General features: G+C 41.4%; 1 protein-coding gene across 1 annotated transcript in view; it reads left to right on the top strand.

Annotated features, from left to right (window-relative positions):
- CAV1 (caveolin 1) overlaps positions 1-22,117 on the top strand; it is a 31,598-nt gene extending 9,481 nt beyond the window's left edge. Inside the window, exon 3 of the mRNA NM_001003296.1 lies at positions 21,776-22,117. Within this exon, the coding sequence (NP_001003296.1) occupies positions 21,776-22,117 (342 nt within the window). The remainder of the gene's footprint in view (positions 1-21,775) is intronic.
- The last annotated feature ends 1,158 nt before the right edge of the window (positions 22,118-23,275 follow it).

The following is a 23,275-nucleotide window of genomic DNA, read 5'->3' on the forward strand; positions in this document are numbered from 1 at the left end:
CATGGCAGGGAAATACATATTCCTAAAGGCATAACCAAGCTTCCTCTTTAGTCATTGTCAGCTGTGTAGGTAATTAAGAGCCAGACATTTTTAATTTGGAGGAGGCTTAAATTTTGATACTATGTGTATGTGCTTAATAGCACTTAGAGTAATTTAAAAGTGAATTTTTTAAGAATTGCATTTCAATTTTCAATTCCTGAGCCCAGCAAAGACACTACAGTACAAACGGGCATTGATAGAGTCTACATAAAAAGACAAATTGTGTTTAGAGACTGCACTGGATCATATCCTTTTTGTTGTGGATTTCAAACACAATTACATTTTCTTACTTACAATGAGTAACCGGAAAAGATGCTGATATCTAGACCCAAGTAGTGAGAAAGTGGAAATCTGGGAGAAAAAAGAAACACAAAGAAAGAAAAAACCACAAGGCCCCTTCTCCCTATCCTGCCACCCACTCTGGGCTGGACTGAGCATTTTGCACATGCCAACTTCGGAATCCCCACGTCTATTTCTTTGCACAATGCTACCGTGTCTGAGGACAGTGTGGCCAGAGCAAGGGACACAAGCAGGACCCAGATCAGCAGAGCCTTTGGTGCCCGCCAAGGCATTTGTCCCCTTATAGGCCACAGCAATGCACTGAGGCATTATTAGGCCAGGAAGCCAACTCATGAGGCCATTGCTAATAGAGAGGGCTAACTGTAAGCAATGGGGCCAACCAAAGAATGCCAGGTGGGCAGGAGAGAGTGAAACAGAAGATGGGATGCTTCCTCCAACACTCCTACAGGCTCACTCGGAGGCACAGAGTCCTCCTCCGTTGACCCTTTGAGGTGGAAACTATTATTATCACCATCACATTCACTTTGTAGATAAGGAAACTCAGGCTTAGCCATTTACTCGGAACTACAGAGGTAAAAAATAGCTAAGTCAGTTTGAATCTAGACAGTGAGACCCTAGAGCCCAGGTTTTTAACCACTGCACTCCAGCGCCTCTCTCTCTCTTCAGCAGTAGATCATAATCCAAGTAGACAGTGGTGTCACCATCGTGCAGAAAGAGATGGCTGTGTCCTTAGAGTGTGTGGGCAGCATTTAGCAAGGGGGATTCCAGACGTCCCCTGAGTTGGGAATGACAGGCTTATAGCTCTAAGGACAGACTCTAGATCCTGGCAGGTAGGCTGGGGAGGGAGAGGGAAGGACCAACGTGAAGACTAATGTAAAATCTCAGACCTCAAGAGATCTGGATGCTGGCTGAGTTCCCAATAAGCCAGGGAGGATCAAATCTCAAAGACCAGAATTGGGGTACAAAGTGGGGGAGAGGTCTCAGTGATTAGAAGTACAACGCATGCCCAGAACCAGACAAACTGCAACGGTGGCTTGTGCTAAGTCACATGAGTCTTTAAAGCACTCTGATGGTCCAGGGAAGAGTCTAGGGTGTGGCGAACCCTGCCTGGGTATGTGGGGAGGAGCAAGTGTGAGAGAAGGAAGCAGGTCCTGACAGGCACTTTGAATTTAACAGCTTCATTTAAGGCTTTCCGTTTACCTGTTAGATTTCCAGACATTTGTGCCATTACAGTAATTCATTGTGAAAACAGAAAACAATTGAGAAAAACCTTGGTTTTGTGCTAGTGGGAGAAATGCCTCTTTAATCCTGCTAGTAGTTTCTCTGAGACTTCCTCCCTAGTAATTATGTATTTGTTCTCAAAAACAAATGCCAGAAGTAAGGAACAGACTTAATAGGGCATTTTACAAGGCACCATTAATCTCTCAGAAGAACAATTGAAATGTTCCGTCAATCATGACTCACTGTTGGCCTTTTCTATATGATTAGCAGTAATAATAGATAGCTGGAAATGAGTTTACCAAAATATGTCAAGGAAATGGAATTGCATCCATTGGCTTTCACCACCAATTATTTTGGTTAGGCCCACAGATCTATCCCTCACTTGATCCTGAGCATCATGCTTTTTAGTAAGGAGAGAAAGTTTTTTGTTTAAAATAGTTAATAACCACCAATTCCCCAAACTATTTTGAGCAAACCCCTACATTACTCTTGTTATAGAGGTGAGAATGAGAATCATTCTCTAATAATGTGCTCCCTTAGGAAGGCCATTCAACACATACTTAGGAAGCACCTGCCCCATACCAGGCGCAGAGCACGTCACGAGTCCTACTGCCTGCCTATCAGAACTGCAGCCATCCGCCAGGGCTCACCTGAGACATGGGGGCTTCTGTTAGCCCTTGCTGACCACCCTCACAGGAACTGGCCGTCTCTTCTTTTCACTTCCACCGCACTTTTTAATCTCTATTTTGGCATACATCACAGCCATCTAAGTCTTTCACTTCTCTGTCCGCAGGCTCCTCCCCACTTTTCCTCCCCATTGCATGCCTGAGTCCTTCAGAGTAGGACAGTGGCACCCTGATGGCCCCAGAACCGTGGTTGCCCAGGACCTATCTCAGGGTGCCACACTAAGTCCGCCGTTAGAAATGGATGTAAAAAAAAAAAAAGAAAAGAAATGGCTGTCAAATTGAATCTGCTGAAAAATCTGAAATTCTTTAAGTAACTGAATGTCTCCTGTGAATGAAAAGACAATAGGATTACATTATTGAATGTCTTTCTTTGCCCATTTTCCTTATGGCAGCCACATTTTTTTTAAAGATTTTGTTTACTTATTCAAGAGACACACAGAGAGAGAAAGGCAGAGACTTAGGCAGAGGGAGAAGCAGGTTTCCCGTGAAGAGCCTGATGTAGATTCGATCCCAGGACTCCCTGAGCCAAAGGCAGATGCTCAACCACTGAGCCACCCAGGTGTCCCTAGCAAACACATTTTAAACCTTCTAAGAAAAAGCATATCCAAATAAAAAGAAATCCAGAAATACTCTATTTACCAAGGTAAAGAGAAAACATGATCTGTGCATATATTTACTATGAAGAGTTTTATATTTATCTCTTGTTTGAGGAGAACATAGATGCTTCTCTTCTGAGCCTTCAGTAAGCAGGCTATGGCACCTGGATGGTCATCTGGGGCCTGGAGGATAAGGCTAATCTCCTAAGTATCTGGCAGACAGGGCAAGCAAATTCCCAGAATGCCAAGAGATGCCATCACTGCTGTTGGCATTGCCCACTGGGGCAGAAATGTGAAGACTGACAGGTGGATCTCAGGCCACATGAGAAATTCCTTGCAAAGAGAGTGGTGGAAGGACTCCCTGTCAGACTACCTATATGCCTCTGGACAATGGCAAACATCAGAGGTATGACTAGGTCAGGAGACAGCCTTGAAGAAAAATCCAAACTTTGCACACCTGAAGGAGACAACAGCTTTGAGAAACCCAAGCTTCTTTTTCCTTCTCTTTGGCTTTATTATTTCTAGATGTTAAGTACCCAGAGCTTTGACATGTTACTAGCTGGGAAATGGTGACCATTAATATCTACTATCCCAACAGCATAGAAGTTTCTTTGTACCTCAGAAGTGGTCTTTCATAGATCTCAGATGGCTTCCCAGAAGAAAAAAAAAAACAGACAAAAGACATAGATGTCTCTAGAAAAAAACAGACATCATTCATTTCATTGTTGATGTCTGTACCAAGTGAAACAAATGTTAGCTTCTTCTCCAGATATGATTCTCTCTCTCAACTCTTGTGGATTTACTGTAACATGTATATAAGTAAGACTCCTCAATTTGACTCCAAATAGTTTCCCTATCAACAAGTTAAGTATAGGAGATCAGGATCATTATTAAGTTAAAGACTAGGAAATAACCACTAAAAAAGGATGATGATGTGTAATGAGAATTTTAGATGTGACTAGTATCTACCATACAGCCGGGACCACAGGCCTAGCACACTTAATATTTTACCAGTGACAGGAATGAACAAGTTAAAAGGACCCACAACCTATAAATGACACCAATTACAATGACTTTGTTAACATCTGTGATAAAAATAACATCAAAGTGACTTTGACAATACCAATAACCCATAAAAATAAAATAAAGACCTATATACAAAGTGAGATAATGTTAAATGACTAGAAATAACAAACATAGATATTAAGAAGAAAACAAATAGGTAAATTTATGAAAAATAAGAAAATATCAGGAAAGGGTTGTCATTTCTGGGAGCTTGGGGTGCGGAAACCCAAGACGCTTGGTGAGTATAACGGATATGCTCGTAATTCCACAGTTCCCAAGGGACCAAGATCTCCACAGTGATAATCACTATTATAAGTGTGCCCTTAAATGAATCCACCGTGCTCCATTTCCCTCGAGCAATAGGGGATGCAAACTAAGTCTACCAGTTGTTCATAAATAATAACCACCCCAATAAGTTAACGATAGTTTAAAGGAAGTATAATGGATGGAATCAAAAGGACAGTGCAATCAGAAGAAATGTCACCTACAAGATTCTCTACCTCATTTGCTCTTTGTCACACTTATTAAGAATGGGTTCCTATGTTGACCTTATGAGGGAAGTAGAGATGCTAGAAAGATCCTAAGGAAGAGCAAAAGTAAGGAGATGAGGGATGAAGAGAAGCCCCCAGGTATGGCTGAGGAGGGACTGCTTTGTCTGGACAGTTCGTTAGAAGAGCTGGAAGGAAACCTGGGATATAGTTGCCTTCAGGTATGCCAGGTTATTAAGAGACTTACAGGAAAAATCCCGCTCAAACACAATCACCATTTGGGAAAAGAAAAAAGGAGGAAGGGTTTTACACTTTCTTTTTTTAATGTATCCTAGGAGAAGAAAATCCAAGTAATAAGAGTGGTTAACCCCAGGAATGTGTCTACAATAATTGTGTGCGAAATTCCTTACCTGTCTATGTTAATTCTCAAATCCCTCTACCTCTACAATTACAGTTAGGTGTATGACAACATTGGCATACCGTCTCACAATTAAGCACTGGCATACATACGAACACTTTCCTCTATTGCAGCAGGATACCTGGTTTGTTTGGGGGCAAAGAGGAGTTAGGACGGCATGGTTTTATTTTTTTAATTTATTTTTATTTATTTATTTAGTTTTTTGACGGCATGGTTTTAAACAGTGGTTGAGAATGCAAGTGGTAAACAGCTGAAAGTAGAACACTGCAAAATGCATGCATTGTATGTACCGAAAGGTCAGTATGAAACATTATCTTTATGGCAGGCCTGCCCATCCACTCCCTCCTACACATTGCATATTCATACAGTTTCTCAGCTTGTATAAACCCCTATTGTGATTTAAACTCATGAGAGAGTATGGCTCCTGCAAAGGGTGGCTGTTTTGTGACTTTAGACCCTTACCAAGCTATAGATCACCTGGGGAACATTTTTAAAATACCTTTGTGTCTATCCCGTCCCTAGAAATTCTAGTTGAACTGATCTATGATGGGGCCCAGGCCTACGTACTGTGTTTTGTTTTGTTTTTGAAAGTTCCCCAGGTGAGGCTAATGTAGAGCTGGAACTGAATCTGTTTCAGACTCTCAGTTAGAATTCCTTAAAAACATGTGCCAAGAGAAAACTTTCAGGACCATAGGACCACAGTGGGAGAAATTATTACTTCTTTAGGTCATCAGTTTTGGGGAGTCCTTCACATCGTTATTGGAATATGATATTGTCTCTCAAATTACAAAAAAAAAAATACCTTTTGGAACTCTACTGTAGCAATTGCAAAAGACAGACATTGTATGTGGAATAAATCTCATGGCACTTACATAATCCGGGCCTGTTCTTTCCCCTTTCTTTTGCTTGGTTTTTCTATTCTCCTTAAGAGGAAGATCATCCGGTTAGAGTGTCATCCCTATGTCCCTTTTTCTACCTGGGTTCATGGCTCAGGCATACTAACAATGGAGCTAACAACATGCACTGGTTTTTCTAATGATGCAGAGGCCACAGGAGGCTTCAGTGGACCTAGGGACAGGCAGGTCTCCTTCATTTCTCCAGTGCCTGACACAGAGAAGAGATTTCAAGTCACTAAGAAGTGCTTTACTGATGCCAATCACTCTTCAGAGCAGATGGGGAAACTGAGCCTCAGAAGAAATCTGAATTCTAGCCCTCTCTTGGACCCTGACCACAAGTGTTACCTTGGGCCTTGAAAATGCCACTTGGACCCTATGGACAGCAGTTTCTTCACCTATAGCAATGAAGAAGAGGCTAGATGGTCCCTAAATTGCTCTCATTTCTAAAATCCTGTGATCTAGTTGACCAGTATTCACAAAAGAGTGGGAGCCTGTAAGGTGCCTGAAGTCCATTCAGAGAGAATTGGTGGAAGACTTCTCATCCACTACTACTTTCATTACCTTTGTAGATTTTACCGTCATCCTCAGTCTTAATATTCAGGCTGTGGGGTTTAGCTAAATCATCTTTGAAATACTGAGCTATCAAAAAACAAAAACAAAAAAAAAAAAAAAGAAAAAGAAAAAGAAATACTGAGCTATCGACAGAGGGCATGTTGAATGCAAATATACCACAAATAAATATTTGAGAATAAAGAGACCAAGAGCTGGAGTTCATTTCCCCTTCTCATTTGTGCTCAGAACTCTGTGGTCTTCCCTTTTATTGCGCTTGCCTCAAAATTGGGCTGTTACTGTTCTTAGATCAGAAAATGGGTTCCAAAGTAGGTTACAAACTTTCAGTAATCCTTTTTTTTTTTTTTTTTTTTTTTGTAACCAGCTCATTCCTCTTAGTTCACACAACAGAGTGCATCATTCCTTGCAACTTCAGTTAGAGTAATGGTCTTTAAAAGGGTCTAACTAAATAAAAATTGCTCAGACTTTCTGAGTGCTGACAGTTGTCAAATTCACCAAGTTCGTGTGGCCACATTTCTGAAGCTCCTTTAACAGCCCATCTGTGAGCAATAAGATCAGATGACTAAGAACTACAGAGCAGAAGCACTGTTACTTTGAGTCAGATTTTCCCATTAGCCAAGCTACGGTTTATTTCTCTCTGACCCATAAAAAGTTTCAAATTTAGGGCCTCGTATGATTTTAATCCCATCACTTAGCACCCAGGCTATATGATTCTGAAGGTAAACATGAAGTTGTTTGTATTCCAGACTACCTGAACGTTCTTCAGGAACTCCTCAGCAACCTAAGCAGAGCTATGTCTACATCTGTCGGTCTGAACTTAAATTTCATGAGAAGCAAAAACTGAATTGATCTGACTTCTCTGTCATTTAGTCACCTTTGATCACTAATTTACCAAAATTACCGTGGCTGGGTTAGAAGAAATTAATGCAATCAATGAATGCAATTAATAACCCTTGGACAGGATAATAAGACATTCAGAACTTCTTTCCTAAAGGAGATTTTATCAGGTTGGTTCTCTTGTAAATAGAAGAGAGAAATATAACGTAGCAAATGGCAGCATTCATCAATTCGTTCATTAATTCAGCAAGTATTAACTTAGTATATTTCAGGGAGCTTATAGTCTAGTAGCAGAAATATTTGTGTGTGTGTGTGTGTGTCTCTCTCTCTCTCACACAAACACTCAGTCACTAGCTCAAACCATTAAATAAATGTCGGAGAGGCTGGATGATAAAAACATCAAGGTGAGAAAAGACTTCAAAGACCAGAAGTCTTTGAAGAAAGAACATTTAGGTTAACACATGACCAATAATGCCAATATAGCCAGGTGAACCGTGATGGAAAGAGTGTTCCAAGCAAAACCAAGAGCAGGCGGGAAGGCCCTAAAGCCAGGAAGGGCTTGGGCCATTGTCCTGAACAAAATTACTCAAAGTTCCAGTGTCCATTCAAATGATTATTGATTTGAGGAAGAGCAAGAAAATGAATTCCTTTTCCTTAAAAGTTAAGGTAGTGCACCACAGAGGGACGTCACCTCTCCTTGGTAAGGATTCCTGAGTGAGCTTGAACAGCCAGAGACCATCTCTATTTCATTTGCACCACTCCCTTTTCAATGACCCATAACCAGCTCATCAACTCTATTCTGGCTCTATTTCCTTGTTTGGCTTCCTCCATCCTCAAAGAGTAGGTGCTTCATACATATTGAATGAATAAGTGTATGAATGAGCTCACGAGGCCACAGTACTATAAACCAAAAGTTTCTGGAATAAATATACAAGCATTCTAAGCTATAAATATTTCTAAAGTTCAGGTCCTATCTCATCACATCAAAATTCTGATTTTCTGGAGCAGTGGTTTTCAATCAGGGATAATTATGCCCCCTTTCCCCCACCCCAGGGGACATTTGGCAACATCTGCAGTTATTTTCAGTTGTCACAATTTGGGGGATACTACTGGCATCTAATGGGTAGAGGACAGGGATACTGATAATTGCTTTACAGTGCACAGGACAGCACCCTTATCTTCACCCCAAAAGCAAAGTATTATCCAGCCCCAAATGCCAATGGTGCTCAGATAGAGAAACCCCATGGTAGAGGTTGGGGGCTGTGTCTTGGGAGCCACATAATGGGCTGTGATTATCCTTGCTTAGACCTGACAAGAACTCTAGTTTAGATCCTTTTCCTCGCCGGCCTAGCAATGTTCAGACCTGCAGAGATTTATTTCGTTCACTTTCTATGTGTTTAATAAACAGACTCCCAGCACTGGAGGGAAAAATATTCCAGCAGTGAGGTAAGACGAAAGCTATTCGTAACCCTAGTTTGACTTGACTGAATGGTAGGAAACAACCTCTGCCATCAGGAAGTGAAGTGTAGAAGCTGAAAAGCAGTTGAGACCATTTAAAAAGCTCTGGTTCAGACAAATGTCTTTGCAGACCAATGGGTACTTTGAAAACGGTGAAGACATTTCCACTTCTTGTGTCTCTGTTAGAATGAAAAGAGCTTTTATTTTCTTAACTGTGGTAATCATTCATATTTGTCCCGTGACACACCCAGAAGTTTAAAAGAATAACAAACTCCCAAGTGTAAACACAGAATTTTGTGAGCAAGTGAGGCCTCCGGATGAATCCTTATAATTGCCTATTTGGATGGAATAAGATTCCCTTGCATTAAACAAGGCAGGACTTCTCTATTAAGAAAGAGAACTTCCAACACTTCCAAGGGCTGGAGTTATTTCTCCTCAAGGATGGCACACTTGAGTGCCCCCAAGGTATCACTCCTTCCTGTTCAAGTTCAATGCTTCAGTCTCGGGGCTCCTATCATGAGCCCTTGCATGGCCTATTTTTACCACTGTTCACTGTTCCATGTCATTCTTTTGGTGGCACTCAACATTAACAAGTGCCACCAAATCGATACCAGAAGCCGGAAGGTTTAAATAAGGAATCAAACGATATGCAGCTTGCTTTGTACTGAGCCATCTGCAACTAGACACTGTTTGTGATCATAAAAATGTGAGGCCATGTGAACTGAAGAGATGGTCCTGGGTTCCTGAAGAAGGTTCAGAACCAGCAGGTTGCAGGTACACCAAATGCGGTTATAGATTTCCACCTGGGATCCCCCCGAAAGAAAGGGTGGACAGCCTACTTGAGGAAATATGAAAACGCTCTGGAACCCGGAAATCGTCTCATCATGGAGAACAGTTTTCAGCTATTTTTCCAAGAGACGTGTAGTCATTTCCTAGGGCTACCTCAACAAGTACCCCAAACTGGGTGGCTGCAAGCAATACAACTTTATAGTCTCATGGTTCTGGAGCCTAGATGCTCGATTCAAGATGTCTCCAGGGCCACACTCCCTCTGAAACCTGTATGGGAACCCGTCTGGTCTCTTCTTGGTTTCTGGTGCTTTGCTGGCAACCTTAGGCATTCCTTGACTGGCAGCTGCATAACCCCAGTCAAGCACACGGCCTTCTCCCTGTGTGTCTTCTCATTACCAACTCCTCACAAGGATGCCAGCCATATTGGGTGAAGGACCCAGCCTACTCCAGTATGGCCTCATCCTCGTTACAGCTGCAAGACCCCTGTCTCCAAATATGGTCACATTCGGAAGTTCTGGGAATTCGGATTTTAACCTATCTTTTTGAGGCAGACACAATTCAATGCATAACAGGAGGTAAGCTAGGAATGTGTATCTTTGTTATCAAAACAGGGAAATTTAAAATTTCAAAATGTAATACAAACCCTAGGGTAATTCCCACTCTTTCCTACGAAGAGCAGAAGATGGAGAAACATGCCGGTTACTTTCAAATGAATGAAAAAGAAAAAGAAGGCAAAAAGGGATTCATCTGAAGCAAAGAGAGTCCCATTACTACATGGGCAAGTGGGTGTCACTTGCTCACAAATCCAGGAGCCCAGTCAGCTGGAGCAGCTTCTTCTCCAGGGCATATTTAGTTGGGCTGTGTGCCTCAGGTTTATAATAAACTCCAGAAGGCTGATGTACTTGGTAGAAATGACATAATCCTTCTTGTTTGCACGACGGTAGCGTGCAAAATAGGCATTCACCTGCCTGAAACATTTCAGGAATGCCAAGAGGTTCTCCTTTTCCAGGGTATGCCCTCCAATCTCCCAACGCTGTTCCTGAAATCCCTGATAGTTCCCCTCGTCTCCTGGTTGGGGCGCCTGGGCCAGAAGCTCCTCACGTAGCAGTGGCCGTTGCTCAGGCACTGTCCCTGACATTTTGCGTGAGTTAGGTCATTTAGTCCACAGAATGATCCTACGCATAAGTACTATTTTACCACCAATTTACAGATGAGGAACTAAGACAGAGAAGCTTAGTAGCTTATGTAAGGTAACATAGCGGGGTTGACATTCAAATCCAGCCCTTGTGCTGTCAACCGGGGGACAACACAGCCTCTCAAAAGTAGTAACGAACACAGTAACTAACCCACTATCATGCCCACTTAGAAATAAGCGTCAGACTTTGCAATCTCTTCCCCAGCAGAGAATGAAGCCTAAGGCTGCTTTTGTTTCCAGACCACTTGCATCAAAATGTGGGGGAGGGCTACAGCCACCTGGACCCTACCCTCAAACCACGGTTTTAGAATCCCAGGGTCCAGGAATGTGCATTTTAACAAACATTCCCCAGAAACTCCTTGAGTGTACTGATGTTGGATAACCACTGGCCCTCCAGGAATGGAATGAGATATAAAGTTATGGTAAATCTGGAAAAAACAGAGTGAGATGACGAGGTAATGGGGACCATGGTAACCAATGGTCAGTCAAATGACCCAGGGGTCCTGGCTATAGAGGAGCTTGGTTGCTGGGGAGTGAGGGTAATGCTAAGCATGAAGGTTTGATAGCAGGGAGACAGCCACATCCGGTGGCTTGGATCACATGCTTGACCTGGTGAAGATCATTATTCGCTGAGTCAGGGAGGCATTTTCTGTTGGTTCGGATGGGAAGTATCGGTGCAGGCAAGGGAGAGCAACCAGAGCATGTGGATTCAGAAATACCTATGTGACTCCATTTGAATGAGCAGGGTTGCATAAACAGAACGAGAATTTTGATATGGAGTTAAAAAGAATGGTAAGATAGAGGGGGAGCTCCATGAGGATCCAAGAGACTAAGTCCTGCATTTGGTCAGTCAGTGGTTACAACCTCCCTTGAGGCCCTCCTGGCCTGTAAAACAGGGAAGATAACTCCTGCCTTGCAGCTCCTCAAATATAGGCTGTGATGGGAACCCAGTGAGGCCTACAGTGCTCCGTTATGTAAATTATTGCGTTCCAAGGCCTCTGTAAAAGTCTGCTGCCTGGGAATATACGGTTGACCCTTGAACTAATGGCCCCAACCTCCCACGCAAACATCCATGTCTAACTGTGACTTCCCCAAAACTTAACTGCTAATAAGCTGACCAGAAGCTTTCCTGACAACATGAATAGTTGATTAACACACATTTTGATTGTTATATGTATTATGTACTATATTCTCAAAGCAAGCTATAGAAAAGACAATGTTATTAAGAAAATCATGAGGAACAGAAAACACATTTACAGTACTGTACTGTATTTATATATTAAAAAAATCCATGTATAATTGAACCCATACAGTTCAAAGCCATGTTGCTCAGGGCCAACTGTATCCACTACCCTAACACTCTGCCTTTCTCTGTACATCTCCCTACACTCCCGCCAAGGAAGTCAATACAGTCCCCTAAATGCATTCGAAAGTACAAATTGCTTGTAGGCCCCCTTTCCTGCACCGAGGAAACACACACACACACACACACACAGGACAGGGACACAGAGGGGCAAAAAACCAAGATCACTCCCTCACCCTATCCATTCTGCACTGCTGACCCCCTGCAGGGCTGCTCCCAGCTGTTACCACTTCTGTTTCTACCCCTGCTTCCTTTCTGAGCCCCCACCTCACCATGCATGCCCACTGTTTTCAGGCCAGGTTTACAACAATGGTAGTTATACAGATCACTGGGGCAAAACCCCACCAAGCAAAAACACCTTTTAGTTAATATTTTCTAAACCATCTTTCCTTAAAGGTAAAGACTTCTGAGCTTGAACTGTCCCTTTCTATGGTGCCCAAGTCACCTAAATGATAATCAACCTTCCACTTTCTTTTGATCAGAATGGTCATGGAATTATAGGGCTAGGGTGAATAAGAACATCATTTTGAATAAAATGGGACACACCAAAAAAAAAAAAAAAGCCTGACAAATAAAAGTGCACTTAGGATAGCAGGCAATGAATTCATAGGAAATAACGTGATGGTTAGTGAAATGTTATATATATATGCCATACATCCTTTCGATGGACATTTATAGCTCCTTTAAAAGAGTATATTTATTGAAGAATTATTTATTTTCTAATTAACGTGTGCATAGTACTACTAAGTATTATGGAAGATACCAAGATGGGTGCAACAGACCCAGATTTCTGTTAAGTCCTGGTGTGGTCCAGTCATTTATTAGTTAAGTAACCTGTTTTTAGTGGGAAAATAAGACTATTTTCCATTCTTATTATGAAGATAACCTATAATTTCACAAGTTTGTAAAGAGAAGCAGATGAGTGAAGTAGGGCACTCTTAGTGTGAAGCATTATTCTGAGGCTTCTGTGAAGTCTGGAAAGCAACAAGAGGAATGTTAGTCCAAAAAAAGAGACTCAAGGGTCCCAGCTACAGGCCCAGATCAAGGACTGCAGATTTCCTACGAATTCCTCCCCCTGCCCCCCAACCCTCTCCTCTCAGAGACGTAGGGAAATACCCCCATTTTACCCTCTTTCAGCTTGAAACTCTGATTAGTAATGCAGCCATCTCCCTTCCTCTCCAGGAGGCAACCCTAGGTTCTTGTGCAAGGTGAGATTGCTGCCTCCCTGCCACCCCAAGGCAGCCCAAATCACATCAGTGTTTTACATTTTTCTTAGGGCTGTGTATTGAAATACATTATTTGGAAATCCAAGTAATTCCAGGCATTAACACAACCCAGGCCTCCTGTTTTTAGTTGGGGCTGCAAGAACACTGCAGCCCTTTCCCTCAGTGGTGCCACTTTGGCCCAGTAAACACATGAGTATTTGCCTTGCCCCTGAAAAATCTCGTGGGCATTAAGGCAAAGTTCCTGTGTTCTGGTAACATTTAATTGCACTGGCTCTCAACCCTCTCTATGCCCACACATTCATGCACATGTATTCTGTTGACTTCAAAGGCTGCTCATCATGTTGGAAATATATGTAAGAATAGTGGAGGGAGCTTGCAGTTAGTCTAAATCTTCTTTCTGGATGATTGAGTTTGATACATACATTAGGATTTCAGAAGTATATATTTGGTATTTTTAAATATACTTCTGTTTCTACTGGGTTTAGAATGATGAAAATAAATCAGGATTTCTACGGCCAGTTAGTGTGTTTTTCATAATAAATAAGTCATTCATCCTTGTCCAATAATACATATTTATAGGTTTAAATTAGGAAAAGCATTTCAAAGAGAATTTCCATTCATTATCTACCAACTTCCAGATTCCATCCAGCATATGGGGAGCTTCCAGAGAGAAGAAAGAGGCAAACAAGGGCTTCAAGGCATGGAGGGGAAAGAGTAGCCTGGACAAAAAGGAACTGTTACTAGATCCAAAGAAGTGGACAGAACTCTGGGTTAGTCTTTTGTAGGAGAAAAGAGAAGAAATCTTGTTAAAAATACGGATCCCCCAGGCTCTGCCCCAAAGAATCTGATCTGAGAATGAAATGGGATCTGAGTATTTGCATTTCAACAAGCAGCCTCCCCGAGGATTCCTTTGCCACGTGGACCCTGCTGAGAACCCCTAGGAATTGGGGCCCCTGTGCTAGTTCAGTCACAAGTATTAAGTGTAAGAGTTCAGATTTGGTGATGGGCCTTCTATATGGAGCTGGCTCTTAGTCTTTGGTTCATATCTGGTTATAAATCCAAGCCACTTTAAGTAAATGAATGATAGCACCATAAATAGCCTAACTTTTTAAACATTCTGTTTGGTGTAAATTGAAGAAAGTTGAAAATACTCTTTCCTCTTTATACATTTCTGAATTTTGCCCCAAAGGCCAAATTCCAGGATATTTATGTATATTCACTGTGTATCATTTTCTATAAGCATTAGAATGAAATTAATAGAAAAGAGAAATGAAATAGAACGTAAGAAGTGAAAAAAAAGAAAAGAAATGATAATCAAAATAAAGGTGGTTTGTTTTAGAATTGTTTTAATTACCCATGGTGGCATAACAAATTACCCCAAAATTCAGTGGCCTAAAACAACAAACATTTATTATCTTGGATCATGTCAGGAATCCAACTGTGGCTTAGCTTAGCGTTTCTGGCTCAAGGCCCTCAAGGCTACAACCCTGGCATCAGGTCTGGAGTCACTTCAAGGCTCAACTGTGAAAGGACCTCCTTCCAAGCTCATTGACACGTCTGATAGCAGGATTCAGTTCCTCCTGGGCTGTTGGACTATAGACCTCAGTTTCTCACTGATTATTGGCCAGAGTCTTCCCTCAGTTCCTTCCACACGGACCTCTCCATAGGGCAACTCACAACATGGCATCATCTGGCTTCTAGCAGGGCAGGCAATCAAGAGAGTCAGAAATGAAGCAAGACAGATGCCACACTCTTTTGTAACCTAATCTTGGAAGTGACACCCCATCACTCTTGCCAGGTTTTATTATTTACAACCAAATCTCTAACTCCAGCCCACACTCAAGGGGAGGGTATTACATGGGGCATGAATACCAGAGAGTAGGAGAGAAGGAATCATTGAGAGCCATCTTCGATGATATTTATCACAAAATAGCATGTTAATTTGTCTCTTTCATGGTTAACTTATCATCCTATTTAAGCTTTACTAAATCTAAAAGTTAGTGTAAAGCAAACATTTTCTGATACAGGTTAGGAACATATTCTGGGAATAGAGTCTAGTAGTGCTAGAAAGATACACTGAGGTAGAAATTGAACTCCCTGGGACGTCTGGGTGGCTCAGTGGTCGAGTGCCTGCCTTTGGCCCAGGGCGTGATCCTGGAGTCCCGGGATCGAGTCCCACATCCGGCTCCCTGCAGGGAGCCTGCTTCTTCCTCTGCCTATGTCTCTGCCTCCCTCTCTCTGTGTCTCTCATAAATAAATAAAATCTTTAAAAAAAAGAAATCGAACTCAGATCTCTAAATGTGGAGATACACATTTGACTCTACTATGTCAACCGACAGAAAAAGCTTTTAGTAACTATATCACTTAGGAATGCTTTCTGCTATAGGTAACTGAAAATCTGAATAGCTGTGGCTTAAAAATAAGTGTATATATGTGTTACATAAGAAGTCTAGAGATGGACAGCTACTGCCATTGTTTTTATAGGTTGATAATGGCAAAAGCAGCATCTTTTATACCCTTGATCTTTAAAACATATATGTCACCTCATGGTCACAAGATGACTTCCCTACATCAAGGCAACGCATCATATTTTAAACAGGATAAAAGGGCAAAGGGCCACATCAAGCACCTCTGTCTCTTTTCACAAGGAAGATCAAGGTTTCCTGGAAGTCTCGCCCAGCAGACTTTCATTTATCCAGAACTGGGTCACAATGTCTCCCTTAAACCAATCGCTCACCAAGGAGACTAACCCTACCACAGCAGGTCTAAAGTACCCTAACTTATCTGTGCAATCAAAGGATTATTGCTATTACTTGAATAAATTAGGATTCTGTGGATGTTGGGCAGACAACATACAAGTCTCCAGTAAACATCTTGTGTATTGTTAATTATGTATTCTATATACCCACTACATTCACAATTTCCGCTAGCAGTCTAAAAAGATATCTCTGCACAGAAACACAATATGCAAGCTTCAGTGCTTATGAAATCCTAAATGTACTTAAAGTTTCCTTCTTGAAAATTCCTTACTCGGAAATAAAATGCCCAGATTTTAGGACAAAAAATGACCCTGTATTTTATGAATCCTGTGTACAGATAAAGAAATTTTAAATATTGCTGTGACATACTTTTAACAAGATGAAACCTTCTTAGATTTATTACATTAGCAAAGTATTATCGAAACACAAGATAGATTGCTCTTCTTGACGTCCGCTGCTAGATTTCTGTTGACTTCTTTTTCCAAAATTATAGCATCATTAGTCAATGCTGCACAAAGGAATTTAATGTCATTTATAAAAATCTAGTAATATAAACTGTTGGTTCCTTATAAAGCATCTATTAAGACATAGAAATATCACCGAAACACATTTATGCCTCTGATCTTGAGGTCTGCACAATGATTCTTGCCAGAAGGGCAACTTATTCCATAGATTACAGAACAGAAAATCAGTTCTTGGAGGTGCGGGTCAGCCTCATCTGAGGCATCTCATTTTAAGAAAATAAATGGCACCTGCATCTCTTGGTTTTCGTTTTTGTCTCTTTTTTTTTTAATAAATTTATTTTTTATCAGTGTTCAATTTACCAACATACAGAATAACACCCAGTGCTCATCCCCTCAAGTGCCCCCCTCAGTACCCATCACCCATTCACCTCCACCCCCCGCCCTCCTCCCCTTCCACCACCCCTAGTTCGTTTCCCAGAGTTAGGAGTCTTTATGTTCTGTATCCCTCTAATTCCTCTTCTGATCCAAATTTAAGTGAGCAGATGAAGTTCCAGTCTGGCAAGATCCACCCTCATGTAAGGAGTAAGAGGAATAAGTCCCTGAAGAAACAGGATGCAGAGTGATAGTTTTAATGAGGGATCAATCAACCAATGATGGATGGGAACAATGAGCACCTTGGGAGTCATCAGAGAGAGGCACCATCATTCATTCAACAGTGGACCTGTGGGACCTCTTGAGAGCAAGATGATGTTCAAGTCCTGATGCAAGCCTCTCTGTCTTTTGCACTGGCTATGGGAATGGAGCAGCTAGACTGACAGGGGAGGTGAAGCACACAGTAGCAGAAGAGACCAGGAGAGTTCCTAAGCCTGAATTCCAATCCAGTGTCTGCCATTAGGTGGGAAGCTATCCCTAATCTAGTCATTTGACAGCTTTGGCCATTGACTTCTCAAATGGGACTCCATTTCTTCAAGGATTCTTTTAGCTTTAAATATCTCTGAAAATTTGGAAGCACCTCTACACCCAAAGTGCACTGTGGGTGATGGGGAATTTTGAACTGACTCTTTTTGGAATGACTGATAATCTACCAGAACGTTATTGGGTCTAGTGCTTTATGAATACATACCAAAATGTGCACTGAAGTTTTTTTTTTTATAATATTCCCTCCTGTTTTCTTCACCCTAAGTAGATGTACAGAAATGTTCATGTTCATGCTGCAAAAAGGACATGTCTTCTAACTTCACACAGAGATAGTTTTCAAGTCAACACCTGAGGAGGTAATGAGAGACTTATAGGAGACCTACAGATATGAATGGAGTAGATAGAAAAGGATATGGTGAGAAAGATGTCAGTTCTAGAGATACAGTGTGGAGCACAGGGCTAGGCCTAGGCCTGGGAATCAGGAAGTTAGAGTTCTAATTTCAGCTTTTCCACTGATTCACTTGGGACCTTGAGAATGTCTGGCCCATTTTAATCCTTCTGTGCCTCAGTTTCCTTAACTGCCAGTTAGAATGAGAGTTCTTGGCTGGGTGCCCAGGATTGTAAGAACATACCGTACAGGGCCAAGAAAATACAATCGGTACCAAAAATGCAAAACATCCTAGTTACTAGATGTCCTAACTTAAAATGGAAACACTTTCAACAGTAACTCCTTTAATAATCAAAAAGTGAATGTTTTAGGAAGCATATCTATCTGGGTCAGAACTGAGCAAGTAAGACTATTATAGGGGCTTATAATCCCAGGTGTACAAAGCAAAAAAGAGCTCGCACTTGAAATTGAACAAGTTTCAGCCTTGCCACTTAACATTTATGTGACCTTGAGCAATTTCTTAACCTCCCACACCACCCTCATCTAAAAAAATGGAAATAATGGCATACGTCTCAGAGAGCTGTGGTGAAGATCATTATAGATGGAAATTAGTTCTTTTGAGCCATTGGGGCTTTGTGGTTGATAGTTTCTATTATGATGGGCAATTAAAAAGCTTAGTCACCAACAGCAAAGAATTTTTTAATGCTATTTATTGAGCATTTACTATATTGTAATGCTCTACACCCATGTTAAGCACTTTACATGAAATATCTCATGTACTCCTCTCAATATCCTATTACTATTACTGTTGCAGAAATGGAAGGAGAGAGAAACTAAGCTTTATTTCTGATTCCAATCTGTTTCCTTAACCTGCCTTACTTTCTTTTTCTCAGCTGTATCTAGTTGGCTTGGCTATACTTCTAGTAATGTTTAGCCATCCTTAATTTTCAGGACTAAAATAGCAACTAATGAACTAAATATATTTACATAACATGTTAATTTTGTCATGTTGCTGTCTGCCCCTGGAGACCTACTCTAAATTTATCTGAAGATAAATCATGCTCACTGGCAGTTAAGAATTTCCAAAAATTTCCCAAAAAATGCATTTATAGTTATGCTGAGGGAAAAAAAGTCATTATCAAGAAATCTCACCCACATTCATATGTCTATAGATCTTCACTAAGGACTAATTGTATGTACAATGTGTATAACCTCATCACAATATTGTCCTCAGAGACCGTGTGAGAATTCTTGCAGTTACCAGCAGAGTAAAATTCAGCAAACTCTTTTTTGTTAATGTGCTTTTTATCTATGATATAGTATAACTCTCTTGAAGAAAATAGGAAAAATATTTTTCTAAAGTGATGTAGGATTGAAGAAAGAGTATCTTTCAGATCAGATTCAAACTTCAAATCCACCTCTTATCTATCTAGATTTTTTTTTTATTACTCATAAAAGACACACACACAGAGGCAGAGACACAGGCAGAGGGAGAAGCAGGCTCCATGCCAGGAGCCCAACGTGGGGCTCGATCCCGGGTCTCCAGGATCACGCCCTGGGCCGAAGGCAGGCACCAAACCGCTGAGCCACCCAGGGATCCCCCTACCTGGACTATTTATTAACATTTCTGAACCTTGCATTTTCCCCTACAAATTAGGAATAATATGTTAAGAGTTGATGTGAGTTAAAGGAGAACAGTGTCTGATCCTAATAGCCAGTCAACAAATGTTAGTAACTATCTGTTCCCTAAGAAAAGAATCTCAAGGCACGCAGCCTTCAAGTCTGCTCTGTAAAGACGTGCGAATACCCTACTCCAATAAGGTGCTCTCTGCTCTCCTTTGAGAGTAGACTATCTTTCCTTTTTTTAATAAGTACATTGTACACTCCAAACATGTCCCCATTTCAGGGCATTCATGGGCCACAACTGCTCATCTTTTGACTCCATATTAAGGATGTCTGTTCTAGTTTATTAAATTTGGCTTCACCAAATCTTTTTACAAAATTAATTTTGACCTCATCAAATCTTTGGAAAAAATAAAACTACTGGGGATCTTGCAATTGGATGAAGAAAAACCACAGGCTTTTATTCTTAATCGCTTTGGGAAAATATAGTGTCAGAACAAAACGCCGTAGTAGACAATTAAGTAAAGTGCACAGAAATGTCATTAAAGGATTGATCTGACTTGCCACATATTTCACACAACCTTTTAAAATACACAAGTAAATGTTTACGTCTGAGTCTAGATCTAAACAGGCAAAAAAAAATGGAATGACAATAAATCTATTTAACTTCATTTACATAATTGCAGACATACCATTTTTCACATATTGCATTATTAAGGCATTGAACAACAGATCAAGAAACAGAATGTTAAAAAAAAAAAGAAACAGAATGTTCTAGAAAATAAACTTTAACTATTGATAAGCATCATGTACTTTTTCCAAAAGAAGTTTTATTGTGTTGAATCAAAGGTGGCATCTTGGAACTGAGAAGCTCCACGGTGTCCTCATTCCCTAATCCCGAGCTTACCTGGTTTGCTAATGGTGCTGGCAGTCATCAACTTGTTTGGATTTCAAACTATATTAGATCCCTTCATATAGCTGCCTTTGCCAAGCAGTCGAGCTGGCTCTGTCCTACCGTTCCAGCAGTAATTTCTTTAATCCTATGCTTCAGTTGAGTTCATATAAATCCTTCCAAAGAGATAAAAGCGCCTAGGAATTCACGGTTTGGGTAACAGGTACCATGGGAGAGAATGCTACTGGGAAAGGTGTCACGTCTGCATTCTGGTCCCACCATCGCTGTTTGCCTCACACTAGCAAGTCCCCTTCACCTCCCTGAACCTCTGTATCTTCTTTTGTAAAAGGATAACAACTCACCTTCTAGGTCGGTTTGAAACCCCAGACCACAGGGAGGGGATGCATGTAGAAGCACTTGGCTACTGTCAAGTGCTAGGTGATTCCAAACTCATTTGATTACTTCCCGGTGGCCGCCAAAAGGGCCTGCTACAGGGTTCACTGGCGTGGACCACCGATATCTGCATCTGTCTTTATTCAAGACTTTGCTCTGTTTAATTCAAAAGTGAAGCTCTCCCTTAACATGTTTTTAACCGGCTTCCCTTCTAACTTTTCTTCTTGCCGGTAAGGTCACCTTGGTTTTCCTTAGCTGGCAAATCAGAATCCCCAGGCTCATCTGAGGTTTTCCCTCTCTCTAACCTTGAAGTAACCAGATCCTGAGGAGTCTTCCTTAACATCCCTGAAATTCATTCTTTTATTGTTCATTTCCTGGCCACAATTCCAGTTTGGGCCCTACCATTTTAAACATGGGACACAGGAACAGTCTCTCTGCCTTGGGTCTTCTCCCTGGCCCATACGCTGCTGTCGAATTCATCTTGATAAATGAGTGCCTTGCTTGTGGCTGCGTTCCCCCACTCCAGTATCTTCAGTAGACCCTCCGCTGTATGTAAAACAAAATTGAGACTGGCCTCCGCCCATCTTTCTAGCTGTGCCCGCACAGGTCTGTCGGCCTGTGACACTCATTGCGTCACCCTCCCTTGTTTCTGGGAGCTTCCCAAGGGCCCTTCTCCCTTCCCCTCCAAATCATACCCCAAGCTCTACCGAAGTCCCACAACCCCACGACGACTTCTTGAGTCCTCACGGCTCATAGTTATCTAATTTGCAAGAGAAGTTCTACCAATTGAGTGTTCGGCAATCAACTACACACTAACTACCCCTCAGCACTGTGTGTGTTGTTGTACTGGAGTTCAATTAGCTTAGGACAGGTCATTTACATTTGACTGAGCACCTTGTATACTTATCCATGTCGCCAGGTTTTACTTCAAGGCAGGAACTTTCAAGAAACATCTGGAGAACGTGCTAAAAATCCTCCTGGATTCCACTCCCAGAGATGCAATAAGGCCCAAGTGGGGCCCAGATAACCTGTTTCCAACAAGTTCCAATGATGCCGGTGCTGCTGCGTACCTTTGAGCAGCCCACACAGAATGTCTACATGATAGATAATATATATTTATGAATACTTGGTAGTGCTTTTTTCCTCTTTTCTTCGATTGTAAGCTCACATTCTGTCATTTCTTCCTTGCAGATTGATTTTGAAGATGTGATTGCAGAACCAGAAGGAACACACAGTTTTGATGGCATCTGGAAGGCCAGCTTCACCACCTTCACTGTGACAAAATACTGGTTTTACCGCTTGCTGTCTGCCCTCTTTGGCATCCCAATGGCACTCATATGGGGCATTTACTTTGCCATTCTTTCTTTCCTGCACATCTGGGCAGTTGTGCCGTGCATTAAGAGTTTCCTGATTGAGATTCAGTGCATCAGCCGTGTCTATTCCATCTACGTCCACACCTTCTGTGACCCGTTCTTTGAGGCTGTTGGCAAAATATTCAGCAATATCCGCATCAACATGCAGAAAGAAACATAAATGACATTTTAAGGATAGCAGTATACCTGATTCTTTTTTTTTTCCTTTTAATTTTCCTGGTGCCAATTTCAAGTTTCAAGTTGCTGGTACAGCAACAGTATATGAATGAATTTTCATGGTTCAGAACAAAGAAATCACTCAGTTTTCATAACTATCATTTGTCTCTATTTTTCATCTATTTAAACCCATTTAAGAATTTTTCCTTACATTCTTATTTGCATGTGGACCACTGTCTTATTGGCTGAGATATAGACCTAATGTTGAAAGGTAATTTGAGAGAAATATGAAGAACTGAGGAGGAAAAAAAAAAAAAAAAAAAAAAAAGAACAAACAACCTGAAGTGCCTTTTCTAAAACACTGATCATTTTATGGTAAGGGAAGAACTCCGGGCCATGGCCATTAAGTGTAGAGGTATGTGGGCAGATTTTGAGCAAACTCTTCCCCCCAACCGTCTAAAGCGTTAGTAGATTGTTGCCGTTCACTTTAATGATCCAGTTGGATCTAATGATCTTTATCAAGTTCGAAAATGTAATCTGCATTCACATGTTCCAACTTAACTAATGCCTTACACTTCTTGAAACTTTAACCTGTGATTCTTTCCGTGCCTGAATTATTTGTTATATAGATAATGAGCCCTAAGTGCCTTCCTGTTCTTCACATTTTCCTTTTCAAATAGGGTCCAACTCATCAACTCTCATTAGGTCAGCAGCCTCCATGATGACCAAAATTAGAACATCCATTCCCCATGCTTGTTTCTGACTCTCAGAAACAGAGTTGGATGAAGTTCATGTCTGCACTTGGCCACGCAGCATCTTTATCCATATCGAGTATGGTCTGCATCAACCCCATGAAACGAATTAAGGTGGACGAATGAGACCGAGCCCTCTGTGGGCTGGCAGGAGTGGAAGCCAACTTTCCCTGCCTCTCATCAGCTGAATGAGGTCAGCATGTCTATTCAGCTTCGTTTATTTTCAAGAATAATCACGCTTTCCTGACTCCAAACTAATCCATCACTGGGGTGGTTTAGTGGCTGAACATTGTGTTCCCTTTTCAGCTGATCAGTGGGCCTCCGGGGAAGGGCTCAGAGAACGGAGGCCATTGTGTGAGACTGTCAGAGTTGTTGCAAATGTGACCCCCTTCAAAGTAAAGCACTTGTAA

This window comes from Canis lupus, chromosome 14 (assembly GCF_011100685.1).
Source record: "Canis lupus familiaris isolate Mischka breed German Shepherd chromosome 14, alternate assembly UU_Cfam_GSD_1.0, whole genome shotgun sequence".
Lineage (NCBI taxonomy): Eukaryota > Metazoa > Chordata > Mammalia > Carnivora > Canidae > Canis > Canis lupus.